Source organism: Odontesthes bonariensis, chromosome 20, assembly GCF_027942865.1.
Source record: "Odontesthes bonariensis isolate fOdoBon6 chromosome 20, fOdoBon6.hap1, whole genome shotgun sequence".
Classification (NCBI taxonomy): domain Eukaryota; kingdom Metazoa; phylum Chordata; class Actinopteri; order Atheriniformes; family Atherinopsidae; genus Odontesthes; species Odontesthes bonariensis.
The window spans coordinates 15,198,874-15,224,966 of NC_134525.1; the positions used below are offsets into that span (position 1 = coordinate 15,198,874).

The 26,093-nt window shown below is 41.3% G+C and overlaps 2 protein-coding genes across 8 annotated transcripts in view; both read left to right on the forward strand.

The window, feature by feature from the left end:
- Window positions 1-10,086, forward strand: part of relch (RAB11 binding and LisH domain, coiled-coil and HEAT repeat containing) — a 36,044-nt gene extending 25,958 nt beyond the window's left edge. For 5 of the 7 annotated variants that reach the window (XM_075452827.1, XM_075452830.1, XM_075452829.1 and 2 more), the window contains 9 exons: window positions 460-566; window positions 716-815; window positions 2,326-2,408; window positions 4,609-4,672; window positions 4,791-4,929; window positions 5,056-5,172; window positions 6,883-6,971; window positions 7,591-7,661; window positions 8,748-10,086. In XM_075452827.1, coding sequence (XP_075308942.1) covers window positions 460-566; window positions 716-815; window positions 2,326-2,408; window positions 4,609-4,672; window positions 4,791-4,929; window positions 5,056-5,172; window positions 6,883-6,971; window positions 7,591-7,661; window positions 8,748-8,868 — 891 coding nt within the window. In that variant the 3' untranslated portion in view covers window positions 8,869-10,086. Of the gene's footprint in view, window positions 1-459; window positions 567-715; window positions 816-2,325; window positions 2,409-3,111; window positions 3,195-4,608; window positions 4,673-4,790; window positions 4,930-5,055; window positions 5,173-6,882; window positions 6,972-7,590; window positions 7,662-8,747 lie in introns of all 7 variants that reach the window. The other 2 variants (XM_075452828.1, XM_075452831.1) reach the window with 1 other exon arrangement.
- A 2,398-nt stretch (window positions 10,087-12,484) lies between these two features.
- Window positions 12,485-24,394, forward strand: tnfrsf11a (tumor necrosis factor receptor superfamily, member 11a, NFKB activator). The gene is made up of 10 exons (XM_075452773.1): window positions 12,485-13,011; window positions 16,862-16,940; window positions 17,299-17,424; window positions 17,833-17,979; window positions 18,077-18,167; window positions 18,587-18,663; window positions 18,892-18,999; window positions 19,168-19,217; window positions 19,405-20,371; window positions 22,949-24,394. Exons 1-10 carry the CDS (start codon window positions 12,937-12,939, stop codon window positions 23,230-23,232), a joined length of 2,004 nt encoding a protein of 667 aa, XP_075308888.1. The 5' UTR covers window positions 12,485-12,936; the 3' UTR covers window positions 23,233-24,394.
- Window positions 24,395-26,093: the final 1,699 nt, after the last annotated feature.

The window sequence follows — 26,093 nt, forward strand, 5'->3', positions numbered from 1 at the left end:
ATTTCAATAAGATAAGATTTCCTGCTGGATCATTATTGTGCGGTGGCTTAAAGTCATGAACCTAAATTTCTTTCTGAATAGTACCAAATTGCACAAGGCTGTCTTTGAAATTTGGACTTGAGCTCTTTATCCATTTATTGTTCTATTGTTCTTATAATACATTTTGGGTTGGTGTTCAGTGCCACTTGGTAAAAAACAAGTCCACATACCACGTATTTTGTTTTTGGATTCTCGAAAATAATGCAGCGCTGGCAAAACATAGCAGAGCTCAGGCATGCTGTGTTTTGCGTAAAACTTTAAATACATCCTGTCAAGAAAAAATTGCAGTTTAGTTCATGTGAAAATGTCCCAAAGCACCATCGCAGAGGAGCGTGGATTTAAATACACTTGGAGATATTAAAATGGCAGTGCGAGTTTATTTGTAGATGATGTGTTGAAACATGTGTTGAATCTCTGAAGGAGGAGGATCGCAAACTGCTGGTGGGTTTCCTGGAGGATGTTATGACGACGCTTTCTCTGTCCCATGCGCCTCTCGACAGCCTGAAGGCCTCCTTTGTAGAGCTGGGGTGAGTTCCACACATATCCTCACCTTCACAGATACACCGGCACACTATCTATTGCATCGTGATTTCTGTGATCTTGAGAAAAACTGCCTCACAGTTGGCTCACACTTTTTTCTTCTATTTTTTTTTTTTGTTTGTTTCATCCGTGTCAGTGCTAACCCAGTGTACCACGAACTGCTGCTCACTGTCCTGTGGTATGGCGTCGTCCATACATCTGCTCTGGTCCGGTGTACTGCAGCGCGGATGTTTGAGGTACAAAATGGACACACGCTGATTGAATTGTGATGAATAAACTCCAGTAGAGTAGATTTGTTTAGGAATGTGGCATTTTGATGAATTTGTTCTTCTTCATATTCTTAGTCAGAAATACTCAGTGTGCATTCTAGTACATTTTATATGGTTCAGAGGCTTTTGCCATCTTATTTAAGCTATAGGAATTGTTAATCTATTATACTGCATGCATATATTTAATTATATGTATATACTAATACATTAGGAATAAATCGACTCCTGCAGTTCTACTCCTTGCTGCAGCTCTACAATAGACAAACACTGTTTACTTATTTATTGTACATGTGCTAGCTCTGCTTGCTGCTGCTGCTTTTAAACATGCATTTAACATTAAGCTACTCTGTCTTTTGAGTGTAAGTAAAGACTGTAGCTATGGCTTATCAGCACCCCGGTTCCAACTGTATGGCTAAACCCTCCTAAGATTCAACATCGGACCTTTCGCTGTGCACTCATCTCAGAGGAGACTGCACAAATATCTGCTACATGTCGAAGGAAAGCTGGAGTCAGCAGCTCGACAGTTCTACACAGTCAAAGGAGTTTTAAGTGGGCCTGTGACTTTTCAGCATTACTGGGAAGCATAATTTAATCAGAAATGTTTTCATAGGAATATTTTTATTTTTATTTTTTTACCATTTTCAGAATTTAGGAGTTATGGAAACCAAAAAAAATAGCTTTTCTTTTCAACAGAGGACAATGGCTTCCCTGTTTTCTTTCTTGCAGTTTTATTTCGCTGATTGTTGCCATTTCGAGGAAGTTTCTCGAAGCAAATATCTTTGCCAAAGCCACGAGAGACGTGTGATAGGTGCACACTTTAGGTCAGATGCTTGGATGAGGATCTAGCTATAGCAGTGGAACTTGGCCTATGTTGATGCATATTTGGGGGAGGAGGAGTGGTAGGCTGTATTCATATCCCCCCCCTGTTTTGTGAAGTACTCGCACTTTCCCAAAACACCTCACTGTCACCATTCCATAGTGTTTAGCTGTCCATCATTGTTAAACTGTGGATTTAGAGCCCTCTGCCACAAATGCCAGATCAAATTGGCTTACTCACAACTATTATTTGAGTTTTAACTGGATGAAAGAAATCTGATCTGGAGTCTGTGGAAAGAGTCCACAGCTTTAAGCTCACCTTACAGTGAAAGTACTCGTGCAGTAAAATGATGTTGGCTTTGGCATGTTGAGTGCATGGATGTGTGTGTTCACGTGCGTGCGTGTATGAGTTTTGATGTACACTCACTTGCTTGATACATGCAGTGCCGTATTGTGCCTTGCAGCTATGTTTCTTGCCATTGTATATCACTTTCTTCCTATCTTTTTGTATTTTTATTTCTTTTCCCCTTCCCTCTTTGTTTTGCTCTTTTTTTTTTTTTTCTTCCTCTTTATCTCTGTCTGTTGGCGGTGTTGCTCGCTCTTGTCCCAATGCCCCGCCCACCTATGTGACATCCCGACTGGCTCTGTCCAATCCGATCAGCTGCTGGTGAAGGGGGTGAATGAGACGCTGGTAGCTCAGAGAGTGGTGCCGGCTCTCATCACACTGTCCTCCGACCCTGAAATGTAAGTGGAACAACAAAAACAGTAAACCGCGCCGCGTCTCTCTCCCCCCTTCTCTCTGCTGCCTGAGAACTATCCTGCTCAAGCAAGTCTGTACCTGCGAGGAGCAAATTCAATGCCAATTAAACCAGATCCTCACCAAAGTGATTGATTATGGGTTTTCTGCTTTGGAATTGAGGTTTAAATTAATTCACTGAGAAGTTTTATCAATTTGACCTTGTTTGTATTAGTTTGGAGTGGCTCCTGTGAGGGTTTAGGCTGTGCTGGGGTGGTTCTTCTGCACATCCACTGTTAACACTAATGTTGTGCATGTCATCGTCATCAGTCTGCAAAACTAATTCATGCCAGCTCTCATCACTTCATCAGTCGACAACACTAACCAGTTCTCTGCCAGAGTGGTGCATACACATTGCCCACATCTGACAACAACACAGTCCCTGCATGCTCATCTGTAACCCGTCCCCTGCTCCTCCTCCTCCCCCTCCCCCCACCCCTTCCTTGTTGAAGCAGGGCCACTCTTTCTGACGGACTCGTCAGCTGGTGGTTGGTGACCTTTATCCCATCTCTCTCAATTTATCCATCACTCTATTTTTCTCTCTTTCACTCTCTCTTCTGTATCTTTTCCTCTCACTTTTACCTCTCCCTGTCCTCCGTCTCCCACATTACCTCTCCGACTCTCTCATCCTGCTGTGTGGTGGGTTTGCAGTTGGTTCTCCGAGGCATGAGTGAAGCATTAGTAGATCGCCGGGCGGCTCCAGCCCTAATAACTCTGTGCAGTGGGCCTGAATTGTGAGTCAATCGACACAAGAAAACCTCTCTGAAAACACTGTCACTTTCCAGGCTGCATTCTTACAGTGCGAGACGGTGGATTCTTATAAATCTGCCTCGCTGACTTTCAGTTTCCACTAAAAGAAAATGTTGTGACTCTCGGGCACTGACTCTTAATATTTTGACTAATACCAAAACGGTAGCATCACTGTTGGAATGCAGCCCTTTTCATCTCATTGTTCTCACACTCAATGCACACACTAATAGGTACATGCACTTAACCCCAATTTGAAGATTAAACACTTTATACTTTTTAAAAAAAATTTAAATTCTTTTCTTTTTCCTTTTTTTTTGGTTCTTGTTGCCGATCATACTTCTAGCTCAATATCCTTAATTTTTTGGGTCGTAGATGGAAAATCGACACATTAAGAGAAGTAAAAAATCAGGAATTAGAGAATAGAAATAATCTCATTAAGAAACGGCTCTGTGATGGACTGGCGATCTGTCCAGGGTGTACCCCGCCTCTCGCCCAATGACAGCTGGGATAGGCTCCAGCCCCCCCGCGACCCTAAATTGGATCAAGTGGGTATAGAAAATGGATGGAAGGATGGACAATAAGAAACAGTTTTCTCTCAAGTTATGAGCCCAAGTGGCTCGTGGTGTTCTTTTGTTTTCCTCTCTGGTCCCTCTGAGATTTGGGGTGATTATCTAACATTGCCTTAACACCTCATTAACCTTGCTTAATGCCATTAAGTCAGATGCTCCCATCACTTTTTTGTATTTTTCTATCAAAATTGTAAAGTGATTTATGAAGAAAGGAGTTGTGAACCCATTGTCTTTAGTTTGTTAATTTTTAGTTTTTCATCTGTTTAATAAGCTGTTCGCTCAACAGTTATATGATAAACACATGAAGTTATTAATTTGCTAGAAATCTGCAGACATTTGATTCGAGATCCGGCTTTTAAATGCAGGTGTGGGTCAAACATTATCTGCGAAAGCTTGTGTTTTGATCAAGGAAAGTCGTGGCAGTTTGAGTTGCCGCGTATTACTGACTGGTCATTGTTTACCACTTTTGAATACGCATTTTAAAAAGTTGATTGAAACTGCATGTTTTCTTCTTTCTTTCTTTTTAAAGCAAAAAACACTCTTTGAAGCCTGAAGGTGACGATAAAATAGAAAATGTGCAAAAACACCCTTGGCCTGGGAAACCTGCTTCGTGCCTCCCTGCCGATGACTCTATCTGAGTGGCTTTAATGTGGTTTAAACACAGCTATCTCGGGATTCATACATTGTGAAAGGTTTTGCAGATAATGTTTAAGTCATTCTTATATTGCCTTTGGAGACACGCATTGAAGGATTGGGAAAGGACCTTAAGAGCAGTGCAGCTACAACTTTTAATGGTAAAAGTGTTGACTTGCTTTCCTGCTGTTTTTAGTTCAGTGAGGATCTCCACTATTCCTGCCTTTGGCACCATCATGGAGACTGTCACACAAAAAGAGGTAGGTGACTACGGTAACTATTAGAATGTACAGTTGGCCTAATGCCTTGAAAAGGACGAGGTTCATTAAGGATGAAGATTTGACTGTATTCCCCAACATTGTTTATGTGTGTGCATAGCTGCTAGAGCGCGTAAAAATGCAGCTGTCATCATTCCTGGAAGACCCACAGTACCAAGATCAACACTCTTTGCACACTGAGATCATCAGGACCTTTGGAAGGGTGGGACCTAATGCAGAGCCCCGCTTCAGAGACGAGTGTATGTTTAAGATGGAGATATGTTTAAAAAGAACACGTTCAGCTCTGCACCATTCTTGCATTTTTCTCGAAATTTCCTGTCGTGTGCACTGACCTTTTGTCTGTCATGTTTTTCGCGGCCCTCAAGTCGTTCTCCCGCATCTTCACAAGCTTGCGCTAGCAAACAACAGCCAGACGGTGGAAAGCAAGAGGATTGACATCGCCACGCAACTGTTTGAAGCGTACAGTGCCCTCTCCTGCTGCTGTATCCTTGGTTTGGTCATGTTTAGCAGTCGGGGGCATATACGGCTCAGCCTCTCTGTAGAATGTCTTTATTGTCGTTGCACGAGCAAAACTAAAGTTGCAAAATGCTAATGGTGTATATATTTGTAGATATAGACCTAAAGAGAAATATCTTTTGTCCAGAGATCATGTCACTTATGCTTTTGGAGCAACTGCACTTTGTGTTTTTCTAAAGGATTTACTAGAAGTCTGTGTCATGGTTGGCAAAGATCCAAAGTTGGCGGTCCTAACAGTGAGTCAGTGTCAGACTGTTAGAATTACCAGTAAAACGCTTCCTACTCTGGTCCCGTTTCCTCCTGAATGTGAGTGTTTAACTGTGTGCTGGTACATATCAGTGTAGCCCTGGTTCCTGAGAGTATGGTTCAGTGTGTGCGTTGGCAGAGTTTGCCTGTCATTTGGCAGTAGGAGAAAGGAAAAATAAGCTGCCTCCATTTTGGGGCTAGAGGTAATTACAGGGTTGGTTAGGCAAAGGAAAGGATGAGTGCAGGAGAAAACTCGTGAGAGGAGGAAAGGGCCAAACATCAACTCCAATCTTCAGAAACGGTTCCCAGGATAGACCTCGCGTTTGTGTTGCTCCTGCTCCGTCTCTGTCATCCTTCTCCTCTGTGATTCTTTCCCCTCTCTCTGCTTCGCCTCTCCTCCGTCAACCATGCCCCACCCAGCTCCAGCACACACCGATAGAGCACAGCTGGCCTGAGGTTCATTCCTGTGGATTTTCTGCAGGCTGTCATTTCACAGTGCAGTACAGTCCAGGAGGTATAGCCCTAACCTCAGAGGCTTTACCTCCCACTGCACTTTTTTTTTTTTTTTCTTTTTTTTTTCTTTTTTTTTTTTCTTGTAATCAAGCTCTGAAACTATATATTCACATCTTTACAAATATAGTTGTGTTCACTGCTTGTCCCAGATAGCTCCACTGGGTTTGACATGTGGCAGAACACAGACAGCTGTGGACAAAGTAGCAACCCTCTGCCTATTTTGGTAGCAGATGGTTGCCAGGGTGTGCCAGTAAAGGGATGGAGAACGTTTGTACAATCAAAGGCAAATATTAGAAACTTGTGACATTTCCTTATGTATTTTTCATCCCATCTAAGCTGTTTGACCAGTTTAAAAGAACAATTTTACTAAAACACACACTTATTTTTTAATGACCATCAGTCGTCTTAAAAGATCAAATAACCTGTTTCAAATGAGAATTGTCCATTCGTGTGTCTGTTTGCGTCATCCCCTCTGATGACATTCTATCCCGTATTTTATTTAAACTAGTAAATGCATTTGTTTCCAGTCTCTCCCCTCTGCTAAAAAGGTCCGACGGGTGGAAAGCTGCAGGGATGGTGGACCCTCTCTAAGGTTCTCTTATCTCAGATGAACGTTAAAGAATCTTAAGGACCGCCGGTAGAAGTGGGATGTATCAGAGTTCGGATGCGAATGTTATAACAGAGGGTCTGAATCAACGGAGTTCTCCAACATGTGTTGTCATGTGCAGATTTTTTTGTGTAGTCTGAGAAAAGGAACTGATTGATTGATTGATTGATTGAGATGACTGAGAAGTTACAAAATGCGGTAACCTTTAGAAGATCTGACAGCTTTTCTGCGTAGTTATACATTTGATTCATGGAGCTGCGCAGTGCTTTTTCATCAGCATCACCCTTCCAGTCCTTAACATCCTTTGCAGTCATTTCTGAGGATGTGATGGTCAACCATTTCCTGCCTGGCCTCAGGTGTCTTCACGCCGACATGGAGCAACTGTCTCCGGAGCACGAGGTCAGAAAAGCACAGAAGACAGACACTTGTATGTGCCGGGGAATTTCTGGTGTTTCTCAGACAGTCTGACTGACTGTTGAACACTTCAGATTCATACATGCATTTACAGATACAGTAACAGAGTATCTCATCTACATGTTCACGCACTGCTGCGTCAGACTGTTTTTCTATCCCTTATTACCAGGGTCAATAGAGACAAACAGTCGGTCTTTATGTCTTTAGCAGATACACTCATATACACACACGCGTACACACCACACCTACATACCATATTTATTTGTGTCTCAGAGTCTCACGCCATCTTTTCATGTGAGCATTTTCCCAGAGTGACTAACAGTCAGCTGACTCTTTTCCTCTGTGCACTCTGTCTGGGAGCTCTACCTACCAGGTTCTAAGTTGGCTTTTTATGCTGTAAAACACAAAGATGCACGCAAAGTCTTCTTTTTTTTTTTTTTTTTTTTTTTTTTTGTCATGTTGGTACAGAAGTCGACACGTACCACCTTCTTTGCACCGCTGCAGTACTTCACAGCATCCTGTTAACACTTGTTGTATAGTCGGTGGAGAAGTCTTTCAGAAAAAGACTTTTGCAATATTTCAGCTCTGTCTCCGTCGTTCACAGGTGATTCTGGGTTCTATGATCAAGGAGTGCGAAATTAAGGTGGAGAACAGAGGGATGTCAGACGCACAAGGGTGAGAACTGTCGCTCCGTCACATTTCCAGCATCGCCTCCCCTGAAAAGATTAGAGAGAAAATAGTTCTTTATTTCTCCAGACATCAATAGGGGATTCAAAGTCTGCCATGTGGAGCAGTTTCACTTTATTTACAGGAAGTCTATAATGTGGCTTTATTCCTTAAGGGGAGAGGAGAGTGTAGGCGTGTTGGAATTGCGATCATTATGTGGCTTTCTTAACTGAAAGATGGAGGAGGGAAATTAAATGTTTTGGTAAAGTTACAAAAGCTGGGACACCAGCCATGGTGTGGATGTCTTTTAAATGAGGTTTTCCCATCTTGTTAACATGTGTTTTTGGCCTTTTTAAAAAGGGAAACGTGCGTATATGAATCTAAACGGTATGTATCGATCGACCTGTGCTCACTTTTGATCGCGTTCCCCTAAAATCTAAAGCTGGACTCTGAAGTTAAAGTTGCTGAGTTCCTGAGTTTTTTTTTTTTTTTTTTTCAGCTCAGTGAATTCTCTAACGAAAACAGTTTTTAAAGTAGGGTCACCAAACAGGGCTGTCATTGTTTTTTAATGGCCACGCACGCAGTGTATGCACTTAATCCACAACTGATCCACAAAAGCAACTGGAAGACTGGAACCTGCCAGATAAGATAACTGGGACTTTAACAGTTTCTTATCAGAGTCTAGTGTTGGTCTAGTGTCAGAGAGGTCTAGGTGTCCTAAACTATTCAACTATATTTTGGTGTTGTTAAGATATGATGTTTGCCCTTCTATTGAGCAATGCATCAGCCTGAGAGAGTGGTGTAACTTCTCAGCAGTATCAGTCAAAAGAGGAACTTGTGTAGCCGTTGGACAGTTAAAAAAAAAAAAAAAAAAAAAAAAAAAAAAATCAGGAAGGGTTGTGTTGGCAAATTGCTTTTCTTCTAAAACTAGAGTAAAGGGTGATGCATCCTCCGATAGTAGAAGCTTGTGGAGGTTTTTTTTTTTTGTATTTAGCTATTTAATTCATAACTTTTGAATGAAAAGGAACCAAAGTTGCACGTGCCATTTCCAGATTTAAACGCTGCGCATCGTTTCTTTCTTTCTTTTTCTCATAGTTCGATATCTATCGCATCCAGTTTGGTGGGTGAGGATGCCAAGACCAAGTTCCTGAGCAAGATGGGTCAGCTGACCACCTCTGGCGCCATGCTGGCCAACGTCTTCCAGAGAAAGAAGTAATCCCGACTTTGACTGATCAGCCGTGAGAGTAAACTGACGAGCCCCTGCTATTTTTTGGGAGCATTTTACTGGAGCAGAAAACATCGGTTCGGCTTAAAGTAGAAGAAAGCCACACATATATTCTAATCAGTTTCAAGGATTGAGGCTTTGCCGGAGGTTTGAGCGATCGGATATCTTTAGTGCGGCAAAGCTAGCTGCTACTTTAAGGAGAACGGCAATGTTTGTTGTTTATTTTTTTCGTGGTGACAGCCTCTGACGTTTACCCCTCAGCTAAATCTTTCTAAATCTTTCAACGTGACAAGAGCATCATCGAGCACTGCGGTTTGGCCTTTCTACGTTTGAGTCGGTGTTAACACTGTCACTTCAGAATCCGAGGGGAGGAAACTGAACAGCATCAACATTTACCCCACGCAAACCGACACTTCTGGACTTGAAAGTATCACAGAATTCGTTTTCATTTTCAACCCGGTACGTTACGTTACGTTTCAGAGAGGATTCACTTGTCTCCAGAAAAACAAAACGCCGAGCTCCGAGATGGATTTCAAGTAGACTTTTAGAGGGCGCCAAGTTGTGTCATGAGCTCCTAAGTTGCAGTCGCACACTGTAAACTTGCATTTGTGAGAGAAATGATTGCTGAAGTTTGAACCACATGATGGCTGCACATCGGTTTAGAATGCCTTGTACATGGTGTCAGAAGTGCTGCCTACTTGAAACTGAAAAAAAAAAAAGATTGGTCTTGCCTTTATTTCTTTAAAGTTTCTTTTTTTTTGATAGCTTCTATTTTATAACTTATTTATGTCTTAATGAAGGAAAAACCTACTTTAATTCCAACTTCCAAAGAAATTTGCACTTCACTTTACTGTTTTGTTCTTTATTATGTATTTTTGTTGTTTTAAATCAGTCGTGTACATGATGATTATCACTACTGTCATGATTTCTTTTTCTTTTTTTGGGGTTAATTTGTTTTGGCAATGTGAAGTTGAAGAGAACACTGATCTTAATTATTCCTTCTCTGTCTGTTGCACCCTGTCTCAGACAGTGTTGCAGTGTCTCTTATTGTACTCTCGTTTTCTAAAGTGGGTATTTGGTTCTATGTTCTTTTTGGATATGCTCGGAGAGAAACGGTAGATAACTGTATGACACGCTGAACTGAGGAGAGCAGTACTCATTATGTATATTTGGAAATTTGTGTCATGGTGTAATAAAAGATGGAGATCAGCTGTGTATTTGAATGGTCTCAAGTGGGCTTCGCTCGCTGGCTGCCTGCGTGCGATTTTAGATTTTTTTTTTTTTTTTTTGGCGTGATGATGGAAAAGCACTCCAGAGTTGTCACTGTGGGCCGTGGCTCAAAGTGTCACCAGGTGTTGAAAGCTGTAAAACAAAGTCATTTCACAGACGGAGACGCACTCCTGTCTTTCGCATCGAACCCTTTGATGTCGTCTATTGTCTGCAAAACAAGCCAAAGTCCACCTTGGGGGACATTCCCAACACCTTGCCCTGACCCAAAAGCTCTGGTCTGCAAGAAATGTTGCGTTATCTCTACATCTGCTCTATTCTTAAAAAAAAAAAAAACAATGATTTACTAACACTGTAAACTTAACCCTCGATCATCAAAAGAATAAAATAATCCCAAACAATTATGTGCACCTCTTTGACTGAGGTTGAGGACTTTAAGGGGCTCATCAAAGTCTTTTCACACAGTCCGGTACAGTCCAACACATGAATGTGTGCTGAAGAAAAGAAATGAATAATTGGCTCATACGCATTTAGTACTTGAATATAAGGCAAGTTGGCGAACTATCCGTGGTAAAGAACAGCATTTGCATATTCTGGCTAATATTCAACCACCATCACTGATAACTGGCCAGGTGGGCAAATACTTGATACACAGGAGGCGGCGGTGTGTGTGTCCATAGATATGTATCTGCAGAGATGGATGCCTGACGGGTGGGATTTGCGCTTCGAATAGTTTTGTTCTTGAGGTGTGAAAGCAACCCCTTCATGTGGCTCCTGCATTTCCTGTGTTCATCAGATTTCTTCTTGTCAGCAGGGAGCTCTTGCTCACATCGGTGTCAAGGGTGATTCGCTGCTAACTTCTGTCTCCAAAGGGAGCAGAGGCAGTGCACACGCAATCTTAAAACCCCTGGAACACTGTGACTAAGATTTAAGATGATTGTTTCACTCTGCTTAGTGAGCATGTGAGGGCTAATTTGCATGTTTTTCTGCCCTGTGTTTTTTTTTTTTTTTTCCCCTGTGTTCCTGGGAAACCAGGCCTGACCCTTGATGCTTCTTCCAAAATCATTGGATCCAAACAGGCTGTGGCTGTTTTGTTCTATGGAAAGAGTGTGTTTTCAACTAATCAAAAACATTTGCTGCTTTTTTATTGTGTGTGATTTTGTGTGTGTGTAAGCATTTTTGTATATAAGAGCTGTCTGATATAGCTCTACTTCATGAACTTTGACTTGTGATGCTAAGCAACACAACCCTGATACTTGCAGTGCCACACAGTCTGCGCTCAGGCCATCGGAAGTTTAATGATTATAAACCACCATGGTTTCTGCCTTCTGTGGATTAACGTTTTCATACGTCAAAACAAACTATGTCTCATGCAGCTGGGTTTGAACTGGGGCCTAACAATGACCTCTCTATGCTGCCGGTTAAATATTGCTGCCAGAGGGTAACCCCGATGTGAAAGTTAGCGCGTTCAGAGTCAAGTTGAGGTTTCTGATTGCTAAAAGAGTTAAATGTTAATTGCTACTGTGCGAACTTCGGAGGCCCCCACCACAAAACAGCTTCTCTCAGTATGTTTATACGGGAAGAGGCGAAGAAAGGAAGGCAGTCCACTGCTAAAAGTCTCAGTATTCTTCTTCCTCTCCTTTAAACTCTTGAAGAGTTTAAAAAAAGCTTCATTAACAGTTAGTCAAAGTTGATTCTAACTCTGATATGGTGAGAGTTGTTACTCACATTTACACAAACATCCAACATTTACGATTTCTTTCTTTTCTTCCTTTTTTTCTTTTTTTTTTCCTTCTCAGTGGTGTTTAATCGCTCTGGGTATGATCAAGACACGAAGATTTCCCAATCCTCTCACATTCTTTTTCTCCCCTCTCTTGAGCTGACCAAGCCTTCCAGGATCTACAGTTCAGTCTAACATTTGCATAACTGTCACCTCCAAGAGCACATGTTCCCCACTCTCTCCAACTTTTCCTCTTTTCCCTTGCCAAAGTGGGCTTGGACATGCAAATTCAGAGGGCAATACAAGCTGCCTTTTCTTTTCTTTTCTTTTCTTTCCTTTCATGGAGGTAGAAAACATCTGCAGTATTTCCTGGAGGCAATCGCTGCACTTTTGCATGAATTATTGATATGAAGTTTTTTTTTTTTTTTTTTTTTTTTCACACTGTAGAGATGATTCTTGATCCTGGAAATATGTTGAAAAAAAGCCCACTCACTTCCATGATGGGTGGTTTGTGTGGGAGGATAAATTTGTGAAAATGACCACATGCTTTGTCCACTATGTATGGTGTGAGATCATCACTCAGCTTGACCAATGACGTAGGAAGTACCTCATGGTAAACTCTTCTAATGAGAATTTTGAGAAAATGGGCATCCAAGAAATATCAATAGCTCTTGTACTATGATCAGTGGGCATCACGGACACCAATGAAGCACTGCTCTGACACTTAGGACACAGACGCATTTTTTTAAGATAGGCAGGGATATCAGAGATATCGGATAGGTTTTTCTATGTATGACCTGTGGGAGGAGTTCCCTATTTCCCTGCCTCTCTCGGTCACACAGTTTTTACAAGCTGTTGCATGCTGCTCCCTTCACAACGCGTGGGTGAGGACAGAAGGAAGAGGAGAAGAGATATGGAAACTGCAGCTACCTAACCTGGACTGAAGACGCTAGAATGCCCTGTGAGATGAGCGCAACCTCTTAACATTTACGCACACAAGAAGTGATCTGGAGTGAGGATATTTGAAGAAGGGTGTGCAAACTCGGACACTGCTGTACTGAGTTGTCAAAGATACAAGTTTGCCTCAGAAGCAGTTGCATCAATCGGCAAAAATGGGAATGAACTTTTCCACAAGCTGGATTTACCGAGGCTGGATAACGTGTGTCCTTGTCAGCTTTTACGCACAGGTAAGACACGTTTGTATTTGTGTGTTTTTTGGCGCTTACCTGACAATAACAAAGGCCGAACAGTTGATAACATTCTGTGCACATCTTTGGGACTGTGGAGTTTCACTCAAGTGATAAAGCTCATGCAAATGTTCTGAGATTCACGGCTTGGTTATCTCACTCGGAATGAAAGGGAGGAGGGCTGAGTCTATACACATTGAGTCCGCGATGTTTGTCCACTTCTCCCCGGCTGTAACCACAGAAATGCCGCTCTCTCTTCACCAAGCATTGACGTCCCAAATGACTCTTCAAGGAGCCTCTCTGGGTCTGGGACAGAAGCGAAGTTGTCATAATTGATCCATCCTACCTGCCACATTAGGCTCAACTGATTATATAATGTGCGATGATCTTGTTTTCTGTCTGTTTATGTTTATTGAACCCATTAATGTAGCAGTGTTGTAATAACACTCGACTTAATGACATCGTGTCTCAGCTGTTCCACAGTTTAAAGAGAAAGGTGAATAGATTATGACATATGCTGTTGTATATGTTTAGTCCAAGCTGCTAACGCTGTCCAGGTGGGTGGTTTGTAAGATGTGGTTGTGTTGGTGGGACTGCTGGGCACCAGTGATCCATCACTGCCTGTTTTACCTTGAGCCAGCATCTTTCTGACTTTGACTGGAACAGAGGCTCTTCCTTCCCTGTTTTTTCCCCCCCTCTCTGCTTCTCCGAAATGTGTTTAAAGGGAACATTTTTGCGTGCTTGAGATGGCATGCCTCTTGTTCATGCAGGGCTCTGGAGAGGCAAGGAGAGAAAGAGAAGAAAAGTTTTTCTCCGGCTCTGAAATGAGCGACCACCACAACATTAAGGATGCCAGGAAAAGGAGTCAGAGTGAGGAAGGGAAGAAATATTTTTCATCGAAGTTAAAAGGTGACACTGCAAACCTTTGGCTCGTGTTTGTTCTCATGGAAGTCTTGCCATTACTGGCTCACAGTATCCCCTAAAAAATTCCCCTTCAATTTCTTGGTTTTTAACCACTTAATTCCAATTCATTCCAAATTCGTCTCTAACTGTCTGCGAGACATTGAGCAATACACAATTACTTCAAGATGTTCAGAGCTCAAGAGTCAATACAGTAAATTTTGAAAATGCAGTGCTTTAGTGGATTTGTTGACTTGCTTACCCGCAGTCCTGGCTCCTGTTTGTTTTTACTAGCCAGCCTTTAACCCGCCATGCATACTTCTTTGAATGTATGCTGTCTCTGCTTATCTTTGTCTTTCAGTCATTCGTATGTCACCACCTCTCCTCTGAATGATTCCATTTACTTTTTCGATAAAACAACCCTTGATCACTTCAAATTCTTTTCACCACGGACTCTTTTTCTAAATGTCTTAATAGGTCCAGCCATCTACCCACTATCACTGCAGTAATTAGTGTTATGTCTATCTCATCTTAAGCAAGTGCTGCATTGCCACAGACCTGCAAATCCAAACTTGATTTGACAGCTGACACATTCAAGCGAAGCATAACACAATTCATGTCATGACAGTAGAAATTTCTGTGTAGAGAGGAGTTGTAATCTACCGTTTGGATATGTCTGACACACCTATATTAAGCTCCTCTCAAGATCAACTTAAACCGTTAACACGGAGATTGCAGTTGCTTTGGGACTTGTAGGCAACTCTTTGTGATGTTTGCTTTGCTCTGGTAGTTGAGTTTCTATTGTATGTACTTTAGCTGGTTAGTACAAGGATTTTCTGTGAACATTGTTTCTGCAATTTCACCAGATTTTTGTTATTAAAATTTGGAACTAAACTTTTCCAGGGAGGAAAACACTGCCATGTCTTTTAGTAACTGTATAACAAGACAGTCTCAAATAATTCAGTCTTTGTCCAGGTGACATGCTTTTATGGCTTTAAAAATTAATCACAGGCGCAAACATTACACAAAGATTGAGTTGTTGTGCAATATTCTTTTAAAGCACCTTATCACAGCTCGGTAAAACCCCCTGAGGCTTGAAGTCACACCGTGCTTCTCATGGCTCCGGGCCAATGGCTGCTGCAGCCGTTATGCAAATTCCCTCATCTTCTGGAAGCAAATGGAATGCACTCTGTATCGCAGTTACAGATGATGGGATGTCAAAGATTGAATTTATTTATTTTCTAGATTTTTTTTAATCATACAAACAAAATGGCGTGGAAAACATGATAAAAAGGGGGTTGTTAGGGGGAATGTAACTGAACCCTCTTTTTACTTTTCCTCATTCAGTACTGCCCACTTGACCCATCCATTTAACTTGTTTCCCCTTTCCACTCCCCCATCTCTTCTTTTTACAATTTCTCCATTCGTTATTGTAATTTAAAGACATCTAAGTACATACACCAGATAAAGTTTGCTTTCGGGGAGAGTGTTAAATCTTGACCTTTTATAACAACCTTCATATCCTAATGTTTAGATGTGGTGCTAACAAAAATACAGTTCCCAGCATTCTTTTGGCTTCTTATACATTGTGGACCAGCATCTGTCTGTCTGAGCCTCTATTTATGGGAATCTTCCCTTCATCTGTCACTTCACTCTGCTGCAGCACATGGTCCTCATTAGTGCTGCGGTGCGAGCTATGAGCGCCGTGCATCATTATCCCTCTGGTTAGATTATGAAACAAAGGCTGGCTGATGTGTGACTCCGAGTGGAGGTAGTTAAATGCATGCCAGTGTTCTTATTGTGCCGTTGTAGCCTGAGGACACGCAAACTGACACAAACACTAAACAGGCTTAAGGAGGGAGGTGTGAGACAGAAGGAGGAAAAAAAGAAAGGTCTTTGATTTGTTTTCCTGAGAAAGATGAGATAGAAACTAGAAATGTCAACTAAAGGATGTAGGAAGAATGACATTTTCAAACAACAAAGTGATCCTCTACTTTGGCTATCTGCTTAAATAAACAGGGAGTGATTGTGCCTCTCAAAAAAATGAATGTTGTGGATCACAGACACACAGATGTACTGTGGGAAAGAATAGATGGCCATTACGGTTAGACTTGATGACAGCTATACAAATTCAAATATACTACCTCTAAATGTTGTCTGTGGGGAAAGTTGAACATCTGCATGAGCAGGTTTTATTTACAGCACAAATTACAGCATGAGGGAGGGAATTAGGATATAATTCTTGGGGAAAAGAAACCAAAAAGGGCTGAATGACAAAGTAGAAGAGGTTGAAGCGAGGTCAGAGTGCAGTCAGACCTTTAAGTTGTATTTTTTCTACCTTTATATATAGAGTCTGTGGCTTTGGCATAATTTCTGTCATAACAGCCAGATTCTCTAATTCAGCAGTGTGGCGAGGAGTTCACGAGCCACAAATTCAGGGCAACTGGAGGGTGTGTACAGCATGGCTGTGCGAGACTGTTCGATGTAGTTTTGCAGCCTTTTGACTAGAGTCCCCGTTTTTTCCCTTAAAAGATGTAGATGCTTCAACATTATGGACAAACGTGAATGACAAGTTGGTTCCTCTCACAATGCAACTGGGTACAAGGTTTAGTTTGTTGGTTTGGTTCTGTGGTCATGTGTTACTGAGGGGCTGGAAACATTTCCTGGCCATGTCTTGGAAATGTTTCAAACATCCTCCTCCTGCCATTACTCATGGTCATGTCATAATATCACATGTTGATTTGAAAGATAATCTGAAAAAAGATAAAGATGCCCATAACATGGCAGAGTGTACATTAGGGATTTGTGTGCTTGTACATTTTTTTCTTTTTTTTTGTCAGATTTTTAAGCTATCCATGAGTGTATAAAACTGGTTCTTTTATTCCCATTTGTCACAATATGGTTTCAAACGCGCTCAAAACTAATCGGAGGTCTTGATACTTTTTTTTAGAAAGCAGTCTCCAAATCTCTCCAGTGCGACGAAAGACAGTACTTAAGACGCTCCATATGCTGCAACAAGTGTAAACCAGGTAATAACGCAAACACTCTCTCACACACACGCATACACTTTAAAGTAATACACAAGAATGAAGTGAGAATATTACACAGTTGTTTTTTCTCGCTGGAATCGGCATAAAATAAAAATATATTTTCATTCACAAATTCAAGTCAAAAGAGGAAGGATGTCTAAAAATGAGACGTTCTGGTTTTAAATAGCGCAGACGTGCATGCGTTTCGCCACTCATGCACAGTTTACAACTCAGTGTTGGCACACTTGAGTGCCCACGACTTAAAATAATAGTATTTTTGTCAATTTCCTCCTTCTGTTCTTTTATTTGTTTGTTGTTAATCCACCTGTCTGTCTTTCTATGAATCTCTTTTTATCAGGCTCCTATGTGCATCTCAACTGCAACGAGTCCCGGCAGACTATATGTACGAGTTGTAATGACAATGAATATCAGCCTATTTGGACTCAAAACAATCGCTGTCGCCTGCAGAAGTTCTGTGATCCAGGTCAGTACCTGCAGCTTAAACAAATCCTAAGAAAAAGTATTTTTCTACTCTGGTTTGAAGAATAATGGAGCCTTAAATTGAATTTGATAATTTTTTTTGCCAACACCTGCTTTTTCATCTCGGATGTCGAAAATAATCTTTTCATGTAAAGGTATCCAGAGTGTGAAAAGTATGAATAATGACAAGTTACAACGAGTTACAAGGGTTTATCAACTTGTCCATTGTACTGTTGATTTAAGAGTTCTTCAAAATTATTTTTTTATGTGTACAATAATCTATCAATGAAATGTTCTCCAGGTAAATGTCAGTTTCCATGATTAACTCTATTTTCTCTTAATGCGTATCCTCATTCATTTCAAGGATTTGGACCTATATCTGTGCTAAGGTGCTTACTTATCTGACTTCTAGGTAAGGGTTTTATGAAGAGCCCTAAAAATCTTTTGGCAGAGGAGTCTTGTCGCTGCCGGCCTGGCCTCCAGTGTCATCCCATCAACTGTGAATACTGCGAGAAGATACCCAGCTGCGACCCTGGTTATGGTCTTGAGGTGGAGCATGGTGAGACAGTCTAACAAGGAAAAGAAGTCATTCCTGTGAAGATATTACAAAGGGGTTTCATTATGGGATATATGATGATGTATCTGTGTAATTCTAGGGTCAACGTATGGAAGGAAAGAGTGTGTTCCATGTAAGAAAGGCTTCTTCTCTGCCGACAGTAATACTGAACCGTGCAAACAGTGGACCAAGTAAGTGCATGCAAACAAACACACTTACACACACACACACACACACACACACAAAGAGACAACTTTAGCCTCAAATGGGAAAATGCAGTTGGGTTGCTCTCCTCACCAGCTGTTATGAGTAATATGTTCACCACTTCCCTTGGAATCCTGGCTGGACCAGACACCAGCTTCCTTTGCCTGCCGGATCTGTAATGATGGCAATAAAGATGGAGAGAGAGCGTGTGCGCGCACGAGAGAAACAATTTTGTTTTTCTCTCTATTTGTCCTTCTTTCTGTGCTTCATCATTGAAACCATCAGTGCAAGCTGGCAGGTTGGCTAAAATGTAGAGGGAAAAGAAGGGAAACACAGAAAATATGTAATCTTGTGCAAATCTCCTTCTTTACTCTTTGTTTTGTGTGATTTTTGTCTTGTCTCACAGTTGTAAAGCTGAGGGCAGGAATGAGACTCAGCCAGGCAGCGCCCAGGCTGATGCAGTGTGTGGACGGCCTGTCTCTGGTAAGAGATGGATACATTCACTGCAGGCTGTTACCAATCAAAGCCATGCCAGCATACACTGCAAAATAATGCAAAGCTAAAGCATTGCAAAATTTAAGAATCAAAGACAACGTTTGTAATTCACTGTACATCTGTGGGGCGATGACTTTAATATGTGGGAATCATTTATGAGTGGTAGTGGAGGCAGGTTAAACAAAAATGAGCTCTGAAATGTATATTTTTCCCCAGGTGCAACACCCTCCTGGACTATAGTGTCGGTGCTGTCAGTCATCACTATTCTGTGTCTCCTCATTCTGCTGCTCTTCTGCTTCAAGGACAAACTGAAGTTACTTTCTGGTAGGTCCAAACAAAGTTGCATTGTTGTTCTTTTGCATGGGCAGATGACTGATATTATGGTGTTGGTTATGATGTAAACACTGGCTCAAAACTATTTTCAGACACAAGTAGATTAATTATCTATATTTTATTCACTAATAATGCAAATTAATTGCTTTATTTGTGTAGTTGATCTGCGATCCTGCGTCCAGAACCTGAAGAGGACCAGGATACAACAGGTACTGTGAAATTTCAGTTAACAAGCAGTAGAAATACAGGTAAATGATATTTGGTCTGAGTAGGTTTCCGAACCATATAGATTATGTTCAGCATAAGAAGAAATAAACTACTAAAAACACACACCAAACTAGTCATTGACATCCTAGAAGGTTTCCAATGTCTCTGTCATTGTTATTATCATTCTAGGAGACTTTGGCCCCTCTTTACCACAGTGGAGCAGCAGGAGGAGGAATAGCAGGAGGCCCCGGAGACCTCAAATGTACACCATGTGAAATGACTAAGCTCATCTGCCAAACACCCCACAATCCTGAAAATGACCCCCTGTGCACCTTCTCCGACTCTTTCTCCTATGTCAGGGTATCTCTACCCGTTACAGAGAATATGACAGACAAAGAGGGCTTTAAGGGGAGAGTGGTGACAGAGGAGCAGAGCGAAGGATCTGGAGAACCAGAGGAGGTGTCGGAGGAAGAGCTCGTGAGTGCTTCTCCGCTTTTGGCAGGCTCCTGTGTGTGTGTTATTCCTGTCCAGGAACCACTGGAAGTTGGGGAAAATGAGGACTGTAGTCAAGCTGTGAGTCCAGGGACCCTGGGAACCTGCTCATGTGGTGGCCTAGAAGGAGAGAAGGATGGAGAGGAGAGCAGGAAAGAAGACAAAAGTGATAACGAAAGAGCAGGAGAAAGGGGTGATGGGTGTCAAGAAAAGACGGGGTTGTCCACGAGTGAGACGTGCGTTCCATCTCTCGTCTCTCTTTCTTCTCCTCTCCTCCACACCTCCTCTCTGGTGCCTCCATCAAACCCGCTTCCTGAGCTCTGCTTGCCACTGTCCCAGGCCCAGGTGAGGCCGCAGTTCAGATCCGACCTGACCGACAGATCACTGGTAAAGCAGGAGGGATTTCACAGACTGACAAGCACAGACTCCACCTCAACAGAAAATAGCGCAAGCTCCGCAATGACCTCGGTCAGCCCTTTGATGACTTCCGCTTCTGTTGGAGATCTCTACCTGGACAAGCCCGCCGAGGCCTCAAGTCGAGAGCAAGGCCTGGGAATTTCCTTGAGGGATAGCGGGGAGAACAAACTCTCTTTGGGCGAGTCAGAACTGGAGTGCTCGCCGGAGAGCCTCCACAGTCAGCTGGCTGAACCAACTCTTACCTCAGGTGGGTAAAACCTAAGGAGTAATATGACATCATGTTTCTATATGAAAGGGCCATTTCTGCAAGTGAAAATTCAATTCAATTCAATGATGTTACCTTCAGTAAAAGTTTAATAATAAAAAAACTAAACAGTAACTTGATATGTCATAACTTGGGCTCTAAAATGTTTTCGAGAAGAGATGATTCCATAATAAAGTGAACTCTACTAGTGTAAATTTTCTTTAATATTTTTGTGATATGACTTTGAACATATGTTTTCCAGAACCGAAATGAGTTCATTCTTAGACCTTTATAGCTCTTCAAACTTTCTTTGGATATCAAAGGATGCTATGGAGCTGGATATGTCCCGGATACATTTCCCTATGACCCTTAAAGAATGCCAGAGAAAGTCAATTACAGCTTATTACCAAGACTGTGGGTTCTGTGTTGGTTGTTTGTGTAGGGAGTCATCAATGTACTGCCAGGTGATCATACCCGTGCATGATTTGATACACTTCGAGTTCTTTTTTTTCTGGAGAATGGTTTGGACAATTCACCAAGAATAACTGAATTGAATATAGATTAGAATAGTTTTAATGGAAACTGTCAAGTGGGTGAATTTGTATTGTACTGACAGCGACTTTGATGTGTTGCCAAAGATAAAAATCAGCGGGAAATGTATTTATGTAATGCGCCTCAAGCACAGAGTGGTTAGCCTAGCCTGTTGGGGACAGTGGTTAGCTCAAACTTGGGCCTTATTCGGTGAATATGCTGAATAGAACTCATAATAGAGGATTGGTTTCAGCATAACAATGAGAGGTTTTCATGATGCTTTCCAAGAAATATGTTTTAATAAAGCCAGGATTGATAGTTGGACACTGAATTCTGCTGGGACCACACAGGCAGCAGGAACAAGATATGCGTGTTTGATGCCTTAGTGAACCACCAGAACCACACTTTAACAAACAGTGTGTGTGTGTGTGTTGTGTGTGCATCGGTGTGAACTATACCAACTACAGTACAAAGCTCCTGTTTACCCAGAGTTCCATAGGGTTGCGCAAAGTGACCGCAGCTTTAATTGAAGCAAGATGTGTGCAGCTTGAGTAATACTTTTATAACCCTACCCTCCCAACAAAAACACACACACACACACACACATATCATCTTGTTAAGGCTTTTTTTTTTTCTCTTACTCTCACTTATGGCTGAGTTCTTTAATTACATGCTGGCTGGCTTCAAATGATTTCCCATCATGCAGTAATGACAACCAACTAAATGCACTTCCCGCACAGGCTATTTACAGGTTCAGAAAGGGTCAGAGGTTTCACCTGTCAACCTGGAAATATCAGCCCCCAGTCAGGAGCACCTGAACGGTCCTAATGACCTACATCTTTACCTCTTCTCTGAGGAGAACTAAGCTGTCAGCTTTCTGGGAGAAAGAAGTGGTTTTCTTTTGGGTTTTTTTAAAGACAACTGCATTAAAAAAAAAAAAGTGTTGTTTTTTTCGACACCGAGCAAGAAAGGTGCTCTGCTGCCGTTACAGCTCTGCCCGGTCACAGAACTGAACTCCTACAGTTGTTGGGCGTCCAGAAAAACCAGAGAGGACTCAAGAAAGGATAAACAGAAGAACCCAAGCAGATTCCATTGAGCTTTGTTTTCAAAGCTGTGGTGAAATGACATATTTTTCGAGCTAGACCTCTTAGACTGGTATTCCGGGAAAAGCACTGGAGAAACACAGAGGAACCCTCTGAGGGTGCGATGGTGTTTGCCTGTCTTTTTCAGTACTTTATAGGGCCATGTATGCGCTTCAGTGTTTGAATATAGGTGCAACCTACTAAAATGTGTTTGCTTACATTTACCGTGTTTGGGTGTATGTGTGTATGCATGCACACATGTATGAACAGATGAGACGTACTTGTGAGTCACAGAGGGTTGGCTTGTTTTGTCGGTTGGAAAATCAAATAAGAGGCGGGAAAAAATAGCAACCAGAGGCTTAATATGACGAAACATGGCTCGGAACAAAAATGTTAGTTTTTTCTCCAATTTTACCTGGTTTGCTTAAATTACATTAAATAGTAAATGGGCATCGTTTTTTTTTTTTTCTAAATAATTTTCAGACAGAAGCCCTTGGTAGAAACTTATCTTTTGGTTAAAAAAAAAAGAGCTATACAACAGAAAAAGCCTTGGAAAAGATTAGACTTTAGTTTCTCACGCTAAAAACTGCTGGACACTCAAGTGTGGCTTGAAGGAAATGATATGGTGGTCTATGTCGCTGTGGCCTTTCTGTGGTCATGCTGCATTGTCATTACACCCACTGTCCATTTGTCACCTGAGGTTAGCCAAGTCCATTCTTCATGTACGTCATGGATTGGGGGAACTCTATGGGCCCGAGTTTAGGTTTAAACTGGATGTCTTATGTAATCATACGATATACGTGTCAACAGATTTCCATGTAAGATCTTGTAGTTTTCTGCACCACAGTGGAAATGTTGAAATCAATCATGAATCATGAAATCAAAGAATTTTTCAAATATTACCTCCTAAAAAGCATTTTCTTCTTCTGCTCACGGTCATTTTTTTTTTTTTTTTTACACCACGTAGGTCTAGTGTCGGGAAACCACAACACTACCTTCATCTCCAGCGGGCAGGTGATGAACTTCAGTGGTGAAGTCATCGTTGTCTATGTCAGCCAGGCATCTCACGGCAGTGACGAGGATGGGCAGGACGATGCCTTTGGGAAGCCTGTTCAGGAAGAGGCCAGTGAGACAGCTCTGTTTTTCCAGAGCAGCCTGAGAACCCAAGGGGACCCCATTTCCCACAACACCTTGCAAGAAGAGACACTACCAGTCCAAGAAGTGATGCAGGAGCTGCTCCTGGGAAAGTGAAAAGCGATTAATAGCTGGGGGTTTTTGTCAGGACAATGATCATATATATATATATATTTATATATATAGTAGCTCCCAGTATAATTGAAATAAAACCATTTGTCCCACCATACAGATTAGCCCACAAAGTGAAAAATTTGTTGTTTATATATTTTGAAGTCAGTCTTCCATAACTTTTTTCCTTTTATTCATCGGTGACTGAATCTTGTGTGACATTTTTTTCCAGTGGAATGCTACAAGACTTTTTCAAATGGAAACTCCCCTCTTTCTGGAAAGTGATGGGGAATTTTGTTGGGATTTGGATGTGGAACTGGAGTTCACACTCGGAAGAACAAAACATCTTTATTTTCGTATGGAAAAATTCAACTGGATCTTGATATCATGAGTTACTAAATATTTAATTTCTCACCTTTGATCATTAAAGAGTCCCTTTTTTTTCCTCTTCCTTAATACATTTGACATCTGGATGATTTTAAGACTTTTCTTACATAACAAAATATCCACCATGTGGAAATAATTTTCAATGTTTTCATGGCAGAAAATTAAATTTTCTTGCTACAATAAGATCTGGCAGGACATGATCCAAGTTTGTACAAAAACGGTGATGAATTTTAAGCATTTCACTGAGTGAATTTTTCTTTTTCTGGTGTGCAGGATCTAACAGAAGCTATTTTACACGAACCAGAGAAAATCCAGTTTTGGTATAAAGCCTTTTGCCTGTATGTAGATTTGTTTGTTCTCTCTTTATTGCACCAGACGTGCAGTTTTAGAAAATAAAATGCTGTGCATTTGTTAAGCTATTTTAATACTGGTTTGTTTCATATTTTAAATTTTAAGCTTTGATGAAGAAAAATAAAATGTTTATAATAGATTGTTTTAAAGTAATTTGCAAAGTAGATTGTTCATGTATTTTTCACGAGCTAAATATGTGACCCATGTTTGTGTATATTCCAAAGAAGAATGATTATACTTGCATTTGATTTGTGGTGTGGATATGTTGTGACGCCTCTGACAGCAGCCAAAATGTGCACATTCGAGGACAATAAGGAGCTGTTCAGTCACAACCTGACCTGCTTTAACAAATCAGCTTTAAGAAATCATGTACATATAAATCAAACTCGTTGCAATGAATAAATGAAAGAATATTTTGATTGAAATCAAATATGTTATGCATCTAATTATTTTAGGGATGGCTGCCATCTTGCACACTATGGTTTCTTTCTTGTTGACTTTACTATTCTGGGTCGGACAAATTAAAATGAAAGAGTCGCTGATCTGCTCTTGATGATCTATAATCTCTGTGAAGCGATGATAATTACATATGTGGCAAGGCCTCTCCGTCTTTGTCCCAGTGTTGATAGATGGGTAGCCTTTCATCAGCCCAGGGGATGGCGAGCAGCTGTGAGGAGAAACTGCTCCGGCAGTCAGACCGGCTAGCGTCACAGAGAGACCACATGAGAGGAACTGGCAGCGCTCATTTGGGCCTGGTTTGGGTCAGCAGGAGTATGTTTATATATGTGTATACGTGTGCGTGCATGTGTGTATGTGTGCGTCTGGTCTCAGCTTATTTTATGGTTGTTTGTGAAAACAGGAAGTTATGACTAGCTTTCACATGGTTTACATGAGTGATGGCTGGCCTGCCAGCACTGAACCTGACTGTTGAGTTAAATGATTTCAGCTTTTTTTTTTTTTCTTCTTAGCTTTAATGTGTGAGAAAGGGGTGAAAATGGGCAGGAAGCGTTAAACCATTGTAAGTAGTTCTAGTCTACCCCCTAGTGGCAAGTCTAAGTTAGGAGGAAAAAGGACAATGGATGTAAAAAAAAATACATACAAACATGGAAGATGTTTGGTGATGTGGGTTGAGACATGGATGTGAGATTGTTTTTTTTTTTTTTTTTTATAAGCTGGCCCTGAAAGAAGATTTCATCATTTAGGAGTGTAACCTTGATTTAAAGGCTTTCAGTTACCCCTGAAGTAGAGGAAAGGTCCCATGTCCTGTCATATTTGAGGGCCATATCAAGAAAGCAGTGGCCCTAAACAAGATTGTCTTTTGAGGTCCTCATTACTTTACCTGGTACAAAGACTGATATATGTAGATATGACATATATATGTATAAAGAATATGAGGCAAACACAGGACCTGTACAAAGTCTGATACACCTAACCACTGATTTTAAAGGAGGCGTTGGTATGTTATGACTTTGATATATTAGTCAGTGTATTTAGTTGATAAGTATATGAATATACTATGAACTGACATTGACGGGATTGTTTCAAACTACACATCCGTGTGTAGTTTCAGTGATTATTTTGAAGGCAAAAATCTACATATGATGCATGAATGAATTGAGGCTGCATTGAAGCAGGTCAGAGAGCTTAATCTGCTTTTAAATATTTACAAAGTACCAGTCTAAAGTTTGGATTCACACAGGGGCAGTTTGTCCATAAGGGCGATCGGGCGACGCACCACCAAAGGGAAAAAAAAGAGGAATTTTTTTTCTGTCATATTTTTCCACAGCATTACGGTGGTTGTGACAGTTCGACACAGTTTCAGCTGCTCTGTTTGTCAATGTCCAATCAGCGTAAGGCCGTTCTCAATGAGGTCAGGTTGAAAATCGCCCCAACTGCTCCCATTGACTCTTATGTAAAATCAGTTTTGTTCAAATTTCTGGTGTTACAAACATAGACATAGACCTAGACAAATATAGACATTATATGTCTATGGTTACAAAGGTTACAATACAATCTCTATGGCTTCCGGGAGGGCTCGCCCCAACGTGCTTTCGTCATATGTAACATGAAGATAGCTAGCATAGCCACCATGCGCTAAAATGTACAGAGTAACTCAATTGCTTCATTGA